At 40.6% G+C, this 19,274-nt stretch overlaps 1 protein-coding gene across 3 annotated transcripts in view; it reads left to right on the forward strand.

Annotated features, from left to right (window-relative positions):
- SPATA13 (spermatogenesis associated 13) overlaps positions 1 to 19,274 on the forward strand; it is a gene marked incomplete at its 5' end in the record, with an annotated part of 93,948 nt that overhangs the window by 49,852 nt on the left and 24,822 nt on the right. The window contains one exon of one of the 3 annotated variants that reach the window (XM_084878759.1): positions 7,909 to 8,114. The exons of the other annotated variants lie outside the window; for them this stretch is intronic. Coding sequence (XP_084734885.1) covers positions 8,060 to 8,114 — 55 coding nt within the window. Of the gene's footprint in view, positions 1 to 7,908; positions 8,115 to 19,274 lie in introns of those variants that run through there. 3 annotated transcript variants of the gene reach the window in all.

A 19,274-nucleotide genomic window follows, 5' to 3' on the forward strand; every position in this document is an offset into this window, starting at 1 on the left:
TGAAAAATACCATTGGAGTTAGCAGCCAGGAGTGCTGATCCCGACCAAAGCAGTTGCAGTTCACCAGGAGGGCAGAGCCAGCATGCAGTGTGAGGGTGTCTGCGCGGTCGGTCATGGGGGAAGTTGGGACAGTAGGTTTAGAATAGAGGTGTCTATTTTGCTTAGCTGTGTTGGTTTTCTGACTTTTATAGTGAAACACTTCCCATAAAATATAGAACTAAATAAAGATGATATTTTTAGTTGGGATATTAAAAAACATTTATTTTGTATTTATTTTACTATATCTGAAAGCTCAACATGCTTGTGTATTATAATTTTACTAAATAATTTTAATATCTTTTTACTGATTTCAGAAAGAGAAAGGGAGAGGGAGAGAGAGAGAACTGTGATGAGAGAGAATTAGCTGTCTCCTGCATGTCCTCTACTGAGGATCAAGCCCACAACCCGGGCATGTGCTCTGACCTGGGATCAAACCATGACCTCTTGGTTCATGGGTCCATGCTCAACCACTGAGCTACACCAGCTGAGCCTTTACTAAATATATTTGAAAGAAGCAGTAATATTACGTATACATCAGAAAGTTCTATTCCTTGATGATGTAATATCTCAACATTTAGGAAGTGGGGGGAATTTAAACCCAAGTGTTTATGCCATTTCAACTTTGATTTTTAAAAATAAAGTAAATTGAATTATAATAAATTACTGGAGTACATTTTTTTGAAAAGTCTTACAACAAAATAAAGTTACTAAAAACACTTTAGGTTTAGCTTTTACTTAGTCAAATCAAAGAAAGGTTTTTTCCCCCCTTTTTTGTTTAATTTATCTTTATTGTTGAAAGTATTACAGATGTCCCCTTTGATTTGTGGGTTTTTTTTAGGTTTTAGCAGTACTGTCCTCACTATATGTTCATTGGACAGTAGCACAACCCCAAGAAAAGGATGGCTGATTTTTTCCCCCCCATTGACCCTCTCCAGCCTGCACCCACCCCTCCCAGGCCTTCACCACTCTATTGTCTTTGTCCATGGGCTATGCATATATGCACATAAGTTCCCCGTTAATCATTCGTCCCTAACCTCCCACACCTGGGTTTTTCTCATTTGCCTTAATATTTTTTTGTTGTTGATCCTACTTCTAGTTTGTTGGAAACAACAAATTTATAGATAGTTCAGTTAAAAATAGTTCAGAACATATTTCTGTTTTTTCCTTAGTATGATCAATAGAATAATACGTTAAGAATACTTGATTGCTAGACCTAATGAGTTAGACAAGGAAGGAGACTCATACAATGATTCTGGCATTGTTCTATTCCAGTTATTGTTAAGAAAGTTAATTCTGTTATTAGCAGACCTTTGGGTCAAAAAAACACAATTGAATCCCAATCTTCTCCTGACTAGCTCTGTGACCTTGGGTAAGTTACTTAACCTGAAAGTCTCAATATTCTCTTTTGTCCTAGGAGATATTATGTTATACACCCACAGATAAGTGAGAATGACCTGATACACAGTAAGCATGCAGTAAATATTAGCTGCCATTACTACAAAGAACTAAAGGGAAGCATTCATAACACAGGGAGCAGGGCAGTGGTGAGCAGTGAGCCATGTTTACAGCCAGAGTACTGAGTTATTTATTTAACCGCACTAACCATTTAATCACAGATGAGTCACTTAATCTAATGAGTGAAAAGCCATCGGGCACCAGGAGTGTACATAGAACAATATTCTGTTATTATTTTGTTATTATCCCAATATAGATTAAACAGATTTAAAATGCATACACTGAGGTTATTAGAGTGGGAAATTTTCAACTGAATCTTTTCTGTTGATTGTCTTGACCCAAAATGTTTTTGAAATTATTTTAAACACAACATAAAACCTTCTTGTTTGATCTCTTATGCTTGCGTTATCTCTTTCTACATTTGATTTTCTTTCCTTTTTTGTTCATCTTCACCTGAGGATATTTTTTCCAGAGAGAGTGGAAAGAAGGGAGGGAGGTAGAAAGATAGATAAAGGGAGTGAGAAAGAGAAAGAAGCAGAGAGAGACACATCAATTGGTTGTCTCCTACATGTGTCCCGGCGGTGGCCGGGGATTGATCCTGCAGCCCTTTGGTGTGTGGGCTGATGATATTTTAAACACTAGCCAGGGCTCTGCATTTGATTTTCAAACGTTTTCTTTTAGTAATGAATCAGAGAAAATAGGAAATAAGAACTTACACCCTGCTGAGAGTGATAGTAACAGAGTTCTTGGGAAAGCTGGTTGAAGTATTGGTGACATACGGTAACTCTTTCATTGTCAGGTTCGGACGGGATAGTTTCTCTTCTCCCTTTCCCATCTCCTTTTATACTCTAATACCAAGAAGCAGTGGCGTCATTGGCCGTATTTATTTGTAAAACAAGATAATTCAGTTAGCTTGTCTTTAGGCAAGTACTTTGTTAAAAATGTTTTCCTAACTGCTAACACTGTGCACATTAAAATCACTCCCTTCTGACTGTGCTGTTGAGACGAGTGTGGATCCCATAGCCAGGAACTTAGAAATTAGGAAGGGTTCCATATATAGAAACAAGTATTACAAATAAAGCATTGAGCATTTTCCAGCAAACTCTTGACATTATTATCTTCTAACAGTTAAAACATTCTCAGTCCTAAAACTTGTATTTGTTCTTATCTTTCTAAACTACTAGAGTCTTCAAAATATCATGTGTCTAATACTACATTCCAGAAATTGGATTTTAAAAGTCAGAGGAAGGAGAGCAAGAGATCTAAACAACTGACAACCACCAAGTACCCATATTCTGTACATCTTACTTGTCTTACAGACAAGCAATCCAAGACTTAAAAATGTGCAATAAATTTCCTCTCTCTGCTAAGCAAGATTTAAGTCACAGTAGTGAGCTGGCGTCCCAACCAGATCAGACTGGCTCGAAAGCCCAGATTGGTTTCCATTCACTGTCGTTGAGGTGCTGTGCTTTTCCATCACAAACCACAAAATTATTCCACCTAGCTGCAAAAAGTATACTTGTTTGGCAGTTTTAAAGAAGATGCCTTCCTGAAACTAAAGTTATATGTCAGTTATATCTCATTTTTGCAAAGATCACACCTTAACAATTGCCTTTTATTAAAACAAAGAAAAGTGAAACTCATCTAATACCCATTTTGTTTTTGTTATGTTTGAAACATGCTCAGTCCTAAAGACCCAAAGACAAATGGATACAGGAAAGGTGAACTGCATTCTAGACCTTGAGGGCGACAGAGCCACCTGTGCTCCCAGGAAAAGCCATGGTCTTATAATTATGGCGGCACCTGTCTTTTAAAGGATGACTTTATATTTGCTTTTGAATTTATCTAAAAGTTCTAGTCAGTGCCCAGGAACAGTGTCATTTCTGGAGTCATTTTTAGGGTGGTTGGGGTGCGGAGAAGGTGTGAAAATGATGGGAGGGTGCACTGAAGTCAGTGAGAACAAATTATTTTCTGTGTTCATGCTCACATAACCCCGGGTTGAAAGAAATAGCTTTGAAGATACAAAGAGAGGCGCACATTTATCCTCTGGCTTCAAGTGCACGCTGCATGGTCTTCACACAGCATGTCCTTGTAACCCTGCCCCATTTCCTGTGTTCTCTGTGATTGGTCCTTCCCCTTTTGTGGTAAGGCGCCTGGCTGCTGACTGAGGTTTCAGTAAGACATAAGTGGAGCCTGCCTAGCTGGTGTGGCTCAATAGTTGAGCATACACCTATGAACCAGAAAGTCATGGTTCGATTCCCTGTCAGGGCACATGCCCAGGTTATGACTCAATCCCCTTTGTGTGTGTGTTTGGGGGAGGAAGTTGGGGGGGCGGGGGGGTTTGCAGGAGGCATTCAATCAATGATTCTCTCAACCTCTCCCTTCTGAAATCAATAAAAATATATTATATATAAAAAAAAAAGACCTAAGTGGAGCCTGCCTTGCCCATACATGAGTAGGCAGTATTCTGAAACAGGGTGCAGTTGAACATCAATGTGTGCTAGAAAATGTATGTTATGTTAGGTGTCTGTGTAATATTTTTTCTGGAAAATAATATAATTTTGACCTGTAAATTAATAAGGCTTGTCTTTAATCCATTCAGGAAGAAAGTTATAGCTCTGCATACACAATTATTTATGCTAATGAACAAGGGAACTTTGATTTGAATAACTATGGCCAAGTCCTATTAAGGCCTTGGTCAGCAAACTGCAGCTCTTTGGCCCTTTTGAGTGCGGCTCTTCCACAAAATACCACGGCCTGGGCGAGTTTATTTTTAAGAAGTGGCGTTAGAAGAAGTTTAAGTTTAAAAAATTTGGTTCTCAAAAGAAATTTCAATCGTCGTACTGTTGATATTTGGCTCTGTTGACTAATGAGTTTGCCAACCACTGTGTTAAGGAATCTGCCATTCCACCCCCATATTGGCCATGGGGCAGCACATGAGTGTACATAGAACCCTTACTATGTAACTCTTGATTCTGGGTAGTCATGATGTATATGGGAACTTAGACTGGGGCTCAGTCCAGCCAAGGGTAAGGGGGACCTTGGTTCTTGGCTGATGTGGTATCTGTCCTTAAGCCCATTTTCTAAGATTGACAATAGCGCTGTGCCAAAGAGTAGGATTATTCCTGCTATGCTGTGCCTGTCCTGTAGCTTTTGGCAGTGAGGCTGTGACCAAATCTAGTGGGGACATAAAGTTCCTAAGCTGTTCATAGGTTAAGGACACCTTTATACCACACAGAGAGGTTACTGCTTTGGTGTGAAGCATTGGCAGCTGGGAGGGAAACTTTGGTTGATGAGCAGATAACAAATGTTGGGGATCTTTCTCCATAAAATAGCAAAGTGGTCATATGAAAAATTCCATACCACATTGTACTTAAAATAAGACAATAATAGAAATTCGGAGCTAAATGGAATTTTAATGACTACCTAGTCAATCTCAAGAAGCAGTCCTGGAGAGATAGGTCCAGTGGTTTGTGTTTGAGGCACCATTATTAACTTAACTCACTGACAGTTTTAGGGCATTTCTTTCCATATGTATGTGTATAAAAACATATAAGTCTTAGGGCCACTTTGCTGAAAATTTCTGTATCTATAGAATAATTTATGTATCTATAGAATAAAAATGATCGTAACATCTATTTGTTTTCAATTTTTATCTTGTCTAATTTCTAGATATTTGATATTAATCTATAATTTGGATTTCTTCACTCTCCTTTGGGATTGATGCCTTTGCTTAATTCTTTCAGTGTTGCCAATAACCAATGGTTGTGACTTCCCAGTTCTATCTGGATAGTGGAGTGGTTGGTATTTTATCAAAGGAGAAGAGATTAGTGCATATGTTGGAGGGGTGGGGTTTAAGACTTCAACTATGGTATGCTTACGAATTTTGTCGGCTCTAATCACTTAAAAGTTTTTTAAAAGCTAAAAGTCAAACTTTTGTAGCTTCTTCCAAAAATACCTTACAAGGGTTGTTGGGTCAACATCCTTTGAGAAGATGCCTCATTTAAATACAGTTTTGGTGCATTTGCTTTTCCACTTTTTATCTGTATTTTGTTTTAGATGTACTGTAAAGTATGTTTATTTAGTGAATGCTTTCTTTTTAAGATCTTAAAATCCACAGGATCTTACTCTAGTGCCCTGACCCCATCTCTGGATTTAGAAAAAGTCCTTGGGAGACAGAAGCTGTTTCTGTGTAACAGCTGCCAGTGAAAAGTGAAAATAAACAAACCTTTGAGGTGATGATACTAAGGGTATGTGGCAAAGAGATTTTTTTCTTTGTGAACACTTGCAATTTTAACAAAAAAGGAAGAGGAGGAGAAGAGGAAAGCAAGCAAAAGAAAGCACTGTGGGTTTTATTTGCCTCCTGTTGGAATTTAAGCTTTGTTAGAAAGGATACCCATCACAATTAATTCCACTTTCTACTGCTTTGATTCTCAATGTTCAGCATTTCACCTCTTCATCCTGAATTCTTCTCATTCATTCCACTGTCTTCATTAGCTTTTGACTTGATGAAAAAGTCTAGCAGCATTCAAGATGTTACCTCAGAGCAAAGAGTTTCTTGACTTTCCTAGAACAACACTTCTCAAACCTGAAGGTGCATTTGCATGCCCTAGATCATATAAAATGGGCCAGGTGTGGCTTGAGAACCTTCACTTCTAACTTGCTCCCAGGTCCTGCCAGTGCTGCGGATCTGTGACCACAGTCTGAGGAGCTGTGCCTTAAGACCCTTTACTTAAGTACCACCTTAATTGAAAATAGATATGCTCCTATCAAATGATCTACTAACCATTTAAAAAATTTGGCTCTTTTAAGTACTTTTAAAAAAATAGTTCCATAGGAAAGATTTGAAGGCAATCTGGTTTTGCGAATGATTGTGTGCATGCGCACACATTTGTTGTAGATTGTTGAAGCCCTGAGTTCCCCCAGAAAACCCTCCTCAGCTGGATTGAAGGGGGGACGTACCCAGTCAATAGAAATAGCCACAAATATTTAATGGTAAGAAAAGTTTACAGGACAGCACCTTGTCAACATAGATATGATAACTAATAATAGCTTTACCTGCTGAGTTCACGCTGTGAATTTTGTGGAAATTTATACATACTATGGACCGAGGGTTTTTCAGAGTAGCAGCAGCTTATTGGTAACATTTATTAATCCCTAATGAAGTCTGAGTATTGTCCTAAATACTTTGTAATATGTTCTCAATAACCCAATAACGGCTGTTGGTCATTCTACAGATTGGAAACAGCTACCTAGAGCACATGTGTCAAACACAAGGCCCACGGGCCAAATCCAGCCCGCCAGGCCTTGCAATGTGGCCCGCACCGCACTGTCATCACTGCACTCCGCTGTCAGTTTATGACATTGTCAGTTTATGACTATTCAGTAAAGCATTCGGCCCGTGATTTAGGCTGGATTTTAGATTTTGGCCCCTTCTCTGATTGAGTTCGACACCCCTAACCTAGAGATTTGGAAACTTTCCCTTAAGAAGCTGTGGTAGAGTGGATTTTGAACCTAGCTGGTCTGACTCACTCCACAGCCCATCACAGTAAAGATGCATTTACTAGTGGCACCATCTTTTTTAAATCAACATTTATTGAGGAATGACCATGTGATCACTACTTTGCATATATTATCTTGCAAAGTTCCAGTTAAGAACAAATTGAAGGAAACACAGTTTGTTAACAATTGTTTTATAACATAAAGACTTGCTTATTGTAGATAATTTGGATATTACCAAAAAAATATAAAGGAAGTAAATAATCTGTGTTATCTGGAGGAAACTTATTTTAGGAAAAAAGCAAAAACAATATCTTCATTATTTAGTATACAGGGTGTCCCCCCAAAAATGTATACACACTTCGAAAGCTGATAGCTCAGTTTTGAAAATGACATGTATTTTAATAAACACTGCTTTATAATTATTCAAAGTGTGTGCATACATTTTTGGGGGATACCCTATATATATATACTTTATATAGTAAATGATATACCTATCATTTTCACATAATAAAAGGTAAACAAAAGGGGAATTTAAATAAAATTCCCTTTTAAAGTGATTTCATAAATTAACAGTTAACATAATGCAGTATCATAACTCAGATTTTTGTCATGCCATACATAGTGTGCAATCCCAACTCCATTTTTGAATTTAGCAACCTCCTTGCAATTTTTCTCCAGTAAACAGATACCTTTTTAAAAGCTCTATGAAAATCTAACTGGGGCTTTGAAATTGTAATGAAAAGCAGCAAACGCATTCTTTCCACCTTCTCGGAGGGTTGTTGACTGCACCTGATATGCTGTGTGAGTGTGTGGGTTTGGCATGTGCAGGATTGCCTTAGTTTAGAATTTCCTCCTGGCATCCGGAGATGTCTGGAACCGCCAGCCTCGGAGTTACTGAGCGGTGAGCGCTCAGCAGGCTCTGGCTGGCGTGGTCACAGGGAGCCAGCGTCAAAGCTGTGAATAAGCAATTTCTGCAGTTCCGGAGCGAGAGCCTGTGAGATTCTTGGGATGCTCAGTCATACCCCAGTCCTGCTCTGAGTGAGGCTGCTTTTCCAGAAGAAGGATGGTAGCTAGAGGGGAAATAGCAAGATTTTGGAGTTTGGAAAGCCTTCACATGGGTATGTGTTCAGAGAAAGAATTGTTTTGTTGTTGATTTGACTCTTTCCTTTCTGAGCTGCAGAGCTATCTGCCTTTGCTGCTGCTTGTCAGATGTGTGCGTGTGTGAAAGCTCATTTGTCCTAGTTCAGTCTCCCGAGCATAGTTTTACTTGTAGACATAGTGAAGCAAAGACACTGTTTTTGTTTATGGCACAGCAGTTAGAAGGATATAGAGAATAATAAGAATCAAGAATGGATCTGGTTTTTATTGTGCTGGTTTTTGCTTCTGTTACATGGAATTTCATTGTACAAGTGTTTACTGTTGGATTCTGTAAAAATGTGCCTTGTTAATCTGGGGTGGGTAGGGTTTATGGCTATGGATTGATTTTTGAGAAATACTGTTTTCAAAAATGACATTGTCCATTATTCATTTATTTCATGGTTTCCGCAATGTTTTTTGAGTATTGTCATTTATACTGGTTTCTGTTTAAATGTGAGAGAAATGTGGTACTCTCCTCACACTAGGGAATTGTAAATTGCAATCCATGTTCTTAAAAAGAAGTAAGAAAAAATACTTCACTGAAAGAACTTTAGCTGACTGCTGCACATGGGTACAATATATGCTTTAAAGAGTCTTGCCTCTGTTTTTGCCTTAAATCAATGCCAATAACTCACTGAGCGCATGAGAACTGTAGCTGACAGCTTGCAGGCAGCCTGGGCCTTGCCGGAGCAGTCCAGTTGGTAGTTTGTGCTTCTTCCTTGTTTTGATTGGTTTTCTGTGCTGGCTGAGAACAGACAGGGATGTGGTTATGGCTTCTATATATGGCAGATTAAAAACAAGTCCAGCATGTACTCTATTTCACTAACCAAAAGTTAGAAAAAGAGAACAAAGTTGCCCAGTGATGTCTGCATGCAGAACATAGCCTGCTTACAGAGTAGCTGTGCTTGTGGACTTGAGTAACTGGGTATATCGTCCCAGTGTCCATCATGGTTCCCAATGTCATGGAGGAGTGTGGGCTCATCATCAGTCTGATCGGTGTAGCTGTGTTTATTCCAGCCAAGTGAGCAAACCAGCGCAGAGGTGAGCAGAGGCGGCCAGGCAGACAGTGATGGTAGCCCCGCCATCCTTCTGCTCCTCCCCCAGCATTCCTTCACTTGCAGGGCATGATTCCCGTTCTTTCCACACTTGAGCACAGGCCGAGGGAAGGCTGGCCTAGCCTCTGGCTCTGAGTGGCATGATCTGGGAGCTAGAGACCCAGCATGTCAGAAGCTGCTGTGCAAAGCTGTGCACGCTCCCCCTCACCATCAGGGTTCCTGTGCTCAGGCCCTGCCAGCATAAGTGGCTCTGTTCCCTTGAAGAGCCTGGCTGTGAGAAAGGAGTTCGCTGCTTCTCTGACTTGGAAGACCGGTTCAGTCTGTTCCTGAGACTAGGCGTACGTGTATTAAAATAGAAATGAGCCCTGGCCGGTGTGGCTAGTTTGGTTGGAGCATCATCCCGTGCACCGAAGGGTCATGGGTTCGATTCCCGGTCAGGGCACATGCCCAGTTTGTGTGTTCAATCCCTGGTCAGGGTGAATATGGAAAGCAAGCAACCCATCGATGTTTCTCTCTCTCTTCCTCCCTCCCTCTCCTTTATCCTGCATCTCTTTCCCTCTTTCCCTCTCCCTTCCTTTCTCTCTAAAAATCAATGGAAACATATCTTCTAGTGAGGAATTTTTAAAAAATGGAAATGACAGCAAAATTCCAGAACAGGAGGAAGCTGAGCTACTGACTGAGGGCCCTCAAGCCATTGTGCTCCCAGGAGATAGTGGAGGGAAGACTGTGGGTGGATGACTGACCAGGGCTCATGGCCTCGACCCTCCTGCCTTTCCAAGGCCCTGAACCCATTTTACAGGCCTGTATGACACAACTCTAGGACAAGTTTTGGCTTTAACTTGAGAAGAGGGAAAATTATTCATAGGCAATTTAAAATAAAACTCACTAAACCCTTTATAGAAACAAAACACATTTTCAGGCTTGATATAAATTAAGCTCAGTCAAGAGATAACTTACTCCTTTCACTGCTTTGGGCAGCGGAAGTCAGCAACGACCCTAAGGTGAGCACAGATGGAGAGAATTATATCCAGGAGACCCTTAGACATGAGACATGTTATCAGTAAAAGTTAGCAAGTTCACTTCTAGGAAAGGATTCAAAAGTACTGTATGGAAAGTGATTTGAAAGTCTAGATTAGGCATGATCGTGACTTTCCTGACAGTGTCCATTTAAATTCTAGAGTGTGAAAGATGTTTCACTCTTTAATTTAGCCAACTAACCCTGACTGACACACAAGTTCTTATCCCTGAGAGCCTCGGCATTGCGGTTGGATATTAGGAGTTAGACACATAAACAGCTAGTGAGAATATTTAGTGCGGTGGGTGCTTCTCCTTTTTCTGTGTCCCTCCCGGAAAGGGAGAAGGACAGGTTCTTGAGTGGAGGAGCTGGGAATTAAGAAAATACAAGAAAGAAAGAGACAAGAGGCAGAAATAGATTTTCAAGCTGGGTGCTGGGTGTATGCTGTCACTCTGATGGAGGGACAGTCAACAACCACCACAGACAACACAGCTCATTTATTGATATCCAGAGGGGGGTTTAAGGTCAAAGAAGTTTTGGGTGTGCCCAGGTCCTATTCATTCCCTCATTCCTGGGATTTTAGCATATTAAGACCTGGGTAAGTCAAGGTCCTATTCCTTCCTCATTCCAAGCACATGGATAAAGATAAGAAATCAGTACTGATAACCGTCTCCCACGTTTTGAGGAAACAGGTTCCCAGGGCGTGGCTCCGCCTTAGTTGATGATAATTAAAGGTCATCCATGTGCATTCCCAAAGAGGGCCCTCTACATTTTAGTTCAACAGCTTACATATAATAGCAACATAATTATGGTAAATATTTTTAAAGAGTTAAGTCCAACATGCTTCTAGGACATTAAAAACAGATCATGACCACAGTGGATCTGGGAATAACGGAGGATCCTATCTCAAGAAGTGTTGGCTAGACTGGGAGGAGGAGTCGGAATTTGATCGCCTGTTTGGGGTGGGAAAGAGGTAGCATGGATAAAAGGATTTTGTCCTTTCTGTTAACACTGGGAACTCAGTGGCACATGGGCAGCTAAAGCAGAGGTTTTCAGCCAATGAGATCAGAATCCATTGCCTTCCAACTCGTGGCTTGCTGCAGGGACAGGTAAAAAAATGATGTCCTGGAATGCATTTGAGCAGGTAGGTTTAAGTGTGGTCTTACCCCGCATTTTCCGGCGTATAAGACGACCTTTGAAACAAAAAAAAGTCAACCGAAAATCGGGGGCAAAAGACCAAAATTGCACAAAAATTACCTGCAGATCTTGACGGCAAAGTAAGTCTTTTCTTTGAAGTGGGTGGTAGTCTTATACAGTGAATATAGGCCTAAACCTATGTTTTAACTGTAAAATTAGGGGGTCGCCGGAAAATACGGGTAAGTTCCCATGCTTAGTGAGGCATTAGAATCCTGGGAGAGGTTTTGAAAATACATTCTCAGCAAACTTTATCTCCTCCCCTCCCTTCGCCTCCCCACTCCCCTCGAGAACCTCATTCTCGTGTCCATCGGGGAGAGGAATCTTTATTTTTCTAAATGTGCCCCATGCAGTTGGAGGCCATCAGCCCGGGGAGTTTGGGAACCACTGAAGAGGGATGGCCCTGGAAGTGGTGTAGCATGTTTGCCGTTGAAGGTCGCCCTCCTGTGACCAGTCCGTTCCCCTGTGTATCGCCATGGCCTGAGAGGCCACGTGGTGATCAGGCTCAGAGCTTCAGCCCAGACAGCAGTGCCTTGTGAAAGCTGCTCGTGGCCCTGAGCACCAGCTGCCTGCCTTCTGCCTGCGTTTGCCATTTCCGTTTGAAGATGGGAAGCGAGAATGAATGGCTTATCTCAAACTTGAGGAAGTCTGTCAGAAGGTTTTCTAAAAGAAAGACATGTTTTTAACAGATTATTCTAAGTGTGGGAATTTCCCTGCAGCCAGTCTAGATTTAGTGAGGGAAATCCCCACGGAGGAGCTGCAGGGCTGAGGATGCTGCTCTGAGGTCATTAGTGTTGGCGATGGCCTGGGCCCTTCATGAAAACAGCCAACGTCCATATTGCCTTCCCGCCAACGGCCTGGTTGTGAAATCCAGGGTGCCAGTTCTTACCTTACTTTTATTTTACAAAACCCTTCCACAGGCTACCCTGGCACATGAGACAGGGAGATCAGGGCCTCTTCCAGCTCACCTCCCTGGGGCCCAAACCAAGGACTTTGAAGTCCAGTGCTTTTGAAATTTTGTCACTGAACAAAAGCCCTTAAAATGAGCGAAAGTAAACCAAACTGCAAAGAGACCTGTTGTATGTCCTGAGAAAAACTGCCCCCAGGACCTGAGCTGAGGGCCAGTTTTTCCTATGGGCATGACTCCTATAGGAAGTCCTTATCCTTTGGCACATGCTGTATAATAGTTGTCCATTGTTGGTGATATTTCTATTTCCTGTCATAAAAATTCACCTTCAGAGTCAGTTGTCAAGTTTCATCCCTTCATAAATGTACAATCTTAGTTCAGACAGAAGGATGTCGTTAAGTTTTCTGAGGAGTTGTGGAAGCTGTTTTTTTGCTGGCATTTTTAAAGACATAAACAATCTCTAATTGTATTTGCAACAATGCTACTGACTGAAATGAAAGACTGGCCTATCTCCTCTGGATCGGCATTTCTTTCCAGGGCTGGAAATGTGGGCGGGCACCTGCCCCTGCTGCTGCCTGCAGCCTGGAAAGTGATCAGGTCATTGGGGAGTAATGAAAAACACTGAGCTTGGAGGTGAGAGGAGAACTGAGGGCTGAATCTTAAGATAGGACTGTGTGGAGCAGGAGGCTAGTAGGATAAATGGTGCCACACAAAGAAGGTGCCCAAATACCCGACATGGCAGCCTTTCTGGAATACTGTTAACTATGATGACTAAATAGGAATGTTAAAAATTCACTTTTTACAAATTTAGAATATATTTTTAAAAGCCAAGCAATTGGAACGACAGAATGATCTGTGGCTATTACTTGCATTGCAGGGGCCAGCTGGTCCAATTGGGCCCTGATTATCCCCCCCAACTTCCCATGGCCCTGCCTTCCATCAGCCCAGCCCCGATTGGCCCCCACTGGGGCGGGCCGACCAGACCCCACCCGTGCACGAATTCATGCACCAGGCCTCTAGTTTATATATACCTATCTATGGAAAAGGTGCATTGTCTCAGAACTGTCTATAGTCAGAAGTGTGTGCTAAAAATCCATATGAAAATGATAAAAGATGTTCTCAGCTTGACTACAGCTTGTCTACCCTCTTATTATATCTAGGAATTTGGGGTTGTAAACATGATTTCAATTTGAAATAGTCTTTGTTCCATGTTTACAGGGTCATTTTCTTATTTTTTCCAAAATATATAATAATTTGTAATACTTTCAACAATAATTCTTTATCATTTTTTAACTTTTAAAAATTTTTGTTTATTTATTGTCTAAAGTTTTACATATGTCTCCCTTTTCCCAATTGACACTCCTTTCCTCTTCCCTCCTCTCCCCAGCCATTCCCACCCCAGGCAAGCCCCCATCACCCCAATGATTCTTTATTATTGAAAGTATTACATATGTTCCTTTTTCTCCCCCATTGACCCCCCTCCCCCAAGCCTCCCCTGTGCCCCAAGCCTTCAGAACCATATTGTCTATGTCCATGGATTATACACATATGCATACAGGGTCTTTAGTTGATTATCTCCCACCCACCCTCCCCCACTTTCCCTCTGAGATTCCTCTGTTTCATGCTTCCATGTGTCTGGATCCACTCTGTTCATCAATTAATTCTGTTACTTAGATTCCACATGTAAGTGAGATCATGTGATAATTGTCATTTCTCTGACTCATTTCACTTAGCATGATACTCTCCAGGTCCCTCCATGCTGCATAGTATTCCATGGCATAAATGTACCACAGCTTTTTTATCTACTCGTCTATGAGTACTTGGGTTGTCTTCAGATCTTAGCTATTATAAATTGTGCTGCTATGAACATAGGGGTGCATACATTCATTCTGATTGGTGCTTTGGGTTTCATAGGATATATTCCTAGAAGTAGGATTACTGGGTCAAATGGAAGTTCCATATATAATTTTTTTAGGTAATTTCATATTGTTTTCCATAATGGCTGCCCCAGTCAGTTCCCTCCAGCAGTGTACTAGGGTTCCCTTTCTCTACATCATTGCCAGCACTTGTCATTTGTTGATTTGTTGATGGTAGCCATTCTGACAGGTGTGATGTGATACCTCATTGTTTTTTTCACTTGCATCTTTCGGATGATAATGACTTTGACCATTTTTTTCATGTCTTTGGCCATCTGTATGTCCTCTTTGGAGAAGGTCTATTTAGGTCCTTTGTCCATATTTTAAACTGGATTGTTTGCTTTCCTTCTGTTAAGTTGTATGAGTTTCTTATATATTTTGGATATTAACCCTTTATAAATCTATTTTTATTTTATTTATTTATTTATTTATTTATTTATTTATTTGGAGTTTTTGAATTCTAAACTTTATTCTTTTAAAAATAAATTTTATTGTTCAGATTATTACAATTGTTTCTCCTTTCCCCCCCCCCTCCCATAGCTCCCCTCCACCTGGTCCCCACTCCACCCTCTGCCCTTACCTCTCCCCCACCCCTTCCCACTTTGTCCTCATCCATAGGTATTTGATTTTTGTCCAGTCTCTTCCCATACCTCCCACACAGACACTCCTTTTCCTCTGAGAATTATCAATCCCCTTCCATTCTGTGCCCTGATTCTATTATATTCACCAGTTTATTCTGTTCCTCACTCAGATTTTTAATTCACTTGACTTTTAGATTCACTTGTTGATAGATATTTGTTGTTTATAATTTTTATCTTTACTTTTTTTTCTTCTTTTTTCTCTTTAAAGAACACCTTTTAGCATTTCATATAATACTGGCTTGGTGGTGATGTACTACTTTAGCTTTTTCTGATCTGTGAAGCTTTTTATCTGCTCTTCAATTCTGAATAATAACTTTGCTGGATAGAGTAATCTTGGTTATAGGTTCTTGCTATTCATCACTTTTAATATTTCTTGCCACTCCCATCTGGCCTGCATAGTTTCTGTTGAGAAATCAGTTGATAATCATATGGGTGCTCCCTTGTAGGTAACTGTTTTTCTCTTGCTGCTTGTAAGATTCTCTCTTTGTCTTTTGCTTTGGCATTTTAATTATGATGTGTCTTGGTGTGGCCCTCTTTGGATTCATTTTGTTTGGGGTTCTTTTGGCTTCCTGGACTTGTAAATCTATTTCTTTCACCAAGTGGGGCAAGTTTTTGGTCATTATTTCTTCAAATAGGTTTTCAGTGTCTTGCTTTCTCTCTTCTTCTGGAACCCCCATAATTCTGATGGTGGTATGCTTGAAGTTGTACTAGAGGCTCCTTACACTATCTTCAAATTTCTGAATTCTCTACTCTTCTTGCTTTTCTGGAAGTGTCCTTTTCCTCTTTGTATTCCAAATCTTTGGCTTGATTTTTGTGTTCTTCTAGTCTGCTGTTGGGTCTCTGTATAATATTTTTTATTTCAGTCAGTGTATGTTTAATTTCTAGTTGGTTTAATTTCTTTTTCATATCCTCGAGGGTCTCGTTAAATTTATCAGCCTTTTCTAGGAAATTCTTGAAAAACCTTATAACTGTGGTTTTGAACTCTATATCTAGCCTTTTGTTCTCCTTCATTTCTTTTGTCTGAGGTCTCCTTCCTTTTCTCAGCATTTTCAGTGCTTCCCTGAGTTGGTAGGGTAGCTTTGTGGGCTTAAGTGTCCTATATGGTTCAATGGGTCAGCCTCCCATTTGCCTGATGTGGACACTCTTGGTGCACCCCTTTGTGGGCTGTGTGTACACCCTTGTTGTAGTTAAGTCTTGATTGTTGTTGGTATCACTGAGAGGAATTGACCTCCAAGCCAATTGGCTGTGAGGACTTGCTGTATCTAAAACAGAAGAATTGCTGTACTGGAGACACGTTTATGAGGGAGGACTTGTTTCCATATGGCTTTGGTGCTCACTGAGTCTGTCTCTTGAATGTGTCCCTTATGGGAGTAGTTGAAATCTGGTGTTGTCTCACACCGACCACTAGATATACACTAGTTTCTGAATCTCCAATGGGGTGCAGTTCAGCTACTGTCTGAGGCTACCCTGCAGGGGCAACAGCGAGAACCACATTCATCTCCTCCCTGCTTGGAGCTTGGAAGCTTTGGAGCTATCTGCACCAGGTTGCAAGTTTGCTAGGTTAAACTGCAATAGAAAAGGCTATTCATACACAAAAGCCGCTGCTTGGAGCTTGGTTGTGTTTGTAGATTGTGCAGAGCAGAGTCTCAGGGTGGAATCTCAGGGCGTCTCTAGGCTAGGGCGTGGCAAACAGCAATGACTGCCTATCAGCCTTCTCTGCCTCTCTGACAGTGTCCCAGCGTCTCGCGCCCCAGCACAGCAAACAATTATTCTTACACGCAAACAGTTATTCTTACAAACAAGCCACCCTCACTTTCCAGCCCGATGGCAAAGTTATTATTCCTCCAACTTTTTTTTCTTTCTCAAAATTGCTATTGAGAAAGATCCAGCTATTCAGAGTCTTTCACAGGGCCATTTTCCACACTGGTTTTTTCAATACAAGTAATATCCTGTTTCCCCAAAAATAAGACAGTGTCTTATATTAATTTTTGCTCCCAAAGATGCACTAGGTCTTATTTTCAGGGAATGTCTTATTTTTCCATGAAGAAGAATATGGTACACATTTATTGTTAAATGAAAATAAAGGAAATTTATTACCTGTATACGGTACGGTAGTACGGTAGCTGTCAGCACAATTCCTACAGTATCAAGAATTTAGTCATTTATTCAATGACAATCATGTCATCATCTTCTGGAACATCATCATAACAATCCAATTCCTGATTTCCTGGTGAATTTCTTGTGACTCCATTTCTTTCAGAATCAGTGGACCAAATCTGTCATGTTTAGCCTGGGGGGGATCTTATATTTCACTTAGAAGGAAACCTGTAAGTAGGTCTTATTTTCGGAGGATGTCTTATTTTTGAGGAAACACGGTAATACAGTTGGTGAGAATGCAGAGAAATTGGAACCCTGTGCATGTTGATGAGAATATAGAATGGTGCAGCCATAATGGAAAACAGTGTGGGTACTCCTACAAAAGTTGAAAATAGAATTACTATATGATCAGTATTCCCACTTCTGGATATATATCCAAAAGAATTCATAGCAATATCTTGAAGAGATGGGTGTGCACTCATGTTCATAGCAGCATTATTCACAGTAGTCAAGAGGTAGAAGCAGCACAGATCTCCATCAAAAGATGAATAGATAAAGAAAACTTGGTATATGCATATAATAGAATATCATTCCTTTAAAAGAAGAAAATTGTACACTTGACCAAGAAAATTCTGATACATTTGACCATGTAGAAGGACCTTGAGTATATTAAGGGAAATAAGCCAGATACAAAAGCGATAAAGACTGTATGATTCTACTCATATGGAGTAACTAGTAGCAAGATTTATAGAAACAGAAAGGAGAAAGGTGTCTGCCAGGATATGGGGACAAAGGAGGGAGAATTGGTGTTTAAGGGGTATAAAGAGATCTGTCATACAACAATGTGATTAACACTACAAACTGTATACTTAAAAATGGTTCAAATAATTAATTTTAATGTTATGGGGTTTTGGGGTTGTTTTTTTCCAAAATAGGAAGAAAGAATGAAAAAAATTTACTTTTGTATTTTGAGAATATATTTTCCCTAATTTTGCTAAAGTACATTTTGAGAATTTATAGTAGTTCTACATCATGCAAAATTTCATTAAAGTCATCATTATTAACTCTAATCTATAGCTGAAGAGTTTGAAGCCATTGAAGTTAGTGGTTCTACATCCATGTGAAGAGTGACATAAGGCATGAGGAAGCAGTGAGCAGGCCTGTGGTTTGGGCCGTGGTGAAGGGGATTGCCCAGTGGAAGATTGGCACCCAGTGGGAGATAAAGATTGTTTAAGTAGACTACAGAGGGCTTTGAAATACCAAAAAAGAATTTTGTCATGATGCAATAGATAACTGCTGTGTAGTTTCTTGTGAAAATGGTGAAACCACTGTTTTATGAGGCTTACCTTGGAAGTAACCTGTAGGGTGGGGCGGGGGCTGTGGAGACAGGAGGAGAGTTTTCTGCTAGAAGTTGGTGAGTCCTCAATGGGATGCAGGGAGACCTGGGTGTGCATCTGGCCTCGGACCCAGCACTTGTGTAGCCCAGATAAATAAGCTCCTTGGGACCTTAGTTTCCCCATCAGCAATTTGCAGTTCAGTTGAAAAAGATTCATGAGTGCCTTCTATATGTCAGGTATTATGCTCAGTGGCAGGGAAGCAAGTATAAAAAGCCTTCCCTTCCCTGGAGGAGGTTGTGGGTCTCAGAAAGGAAACCCACGTGAAGACAGTGAGTGTGGGGAATGAGAGCAAATTATGCGATGAGCACATAGTGTCCAAATGTAGCTCTGAGGCCCCTCCCAGCGAGACACCAGACACTGAAAAATCCAGTTCCATAAAGTTCACTAAATCACAGGCAGGGAGTTAAGGATTTGTTAATGGAGAGAGGTCTATAAAGTTATGAAATAATTAAGGTCATGAAGGCAAAGGATACAAGAGAAGTTGATGAGATCCTTAACAGGGATCAGGAGTAGGAAGAAAAGGTTAGTAAAAGCAGCAGAGGACCAGTGAATTTACTACTATCCAAAAGGATGTAGAAGTGCTAGATTTGGGATACTAAGCTCTTTTTAATATTTGTCTAGTAGCTTTTGCCCTCTCAGTAGTAACAGAGTTACTACTATATTAGAAGAGGCAGTGGCGCCTAGTGGGCAGGAGTTAGATGACGTGGGCTTGGAGTCTCTGCACACAGCCATGTGGTATTGGGATTCCGTTCTACTTGTCTGTAAATGGAGAAACAAACAGTACCCTCCGTGGAGCACAGTCATGAGGATTATATGAGCTTGAGTCATGCAAAAAAGGCTTAAAACAATGCCTGGCACATCCAAAGTGCCCCATAAAATAGTCTTGCATTTCTTTAAAGTTTTTTCAGTGCTTTTATAT

Source organism: Pipistrellus hanaki (genome assembly GCF_964339955.1).
Source record: "Pipistrellus hanaki genome assembly, chromosome: 3".
NCBI classification, from domain to species: domain Eukaryota; kingdom Metazoa; phylum Chordata; class Mammalia; order Chiroptera; family Vespertilionidae; genus Pipistrellus; species Pipistrellus hanaki.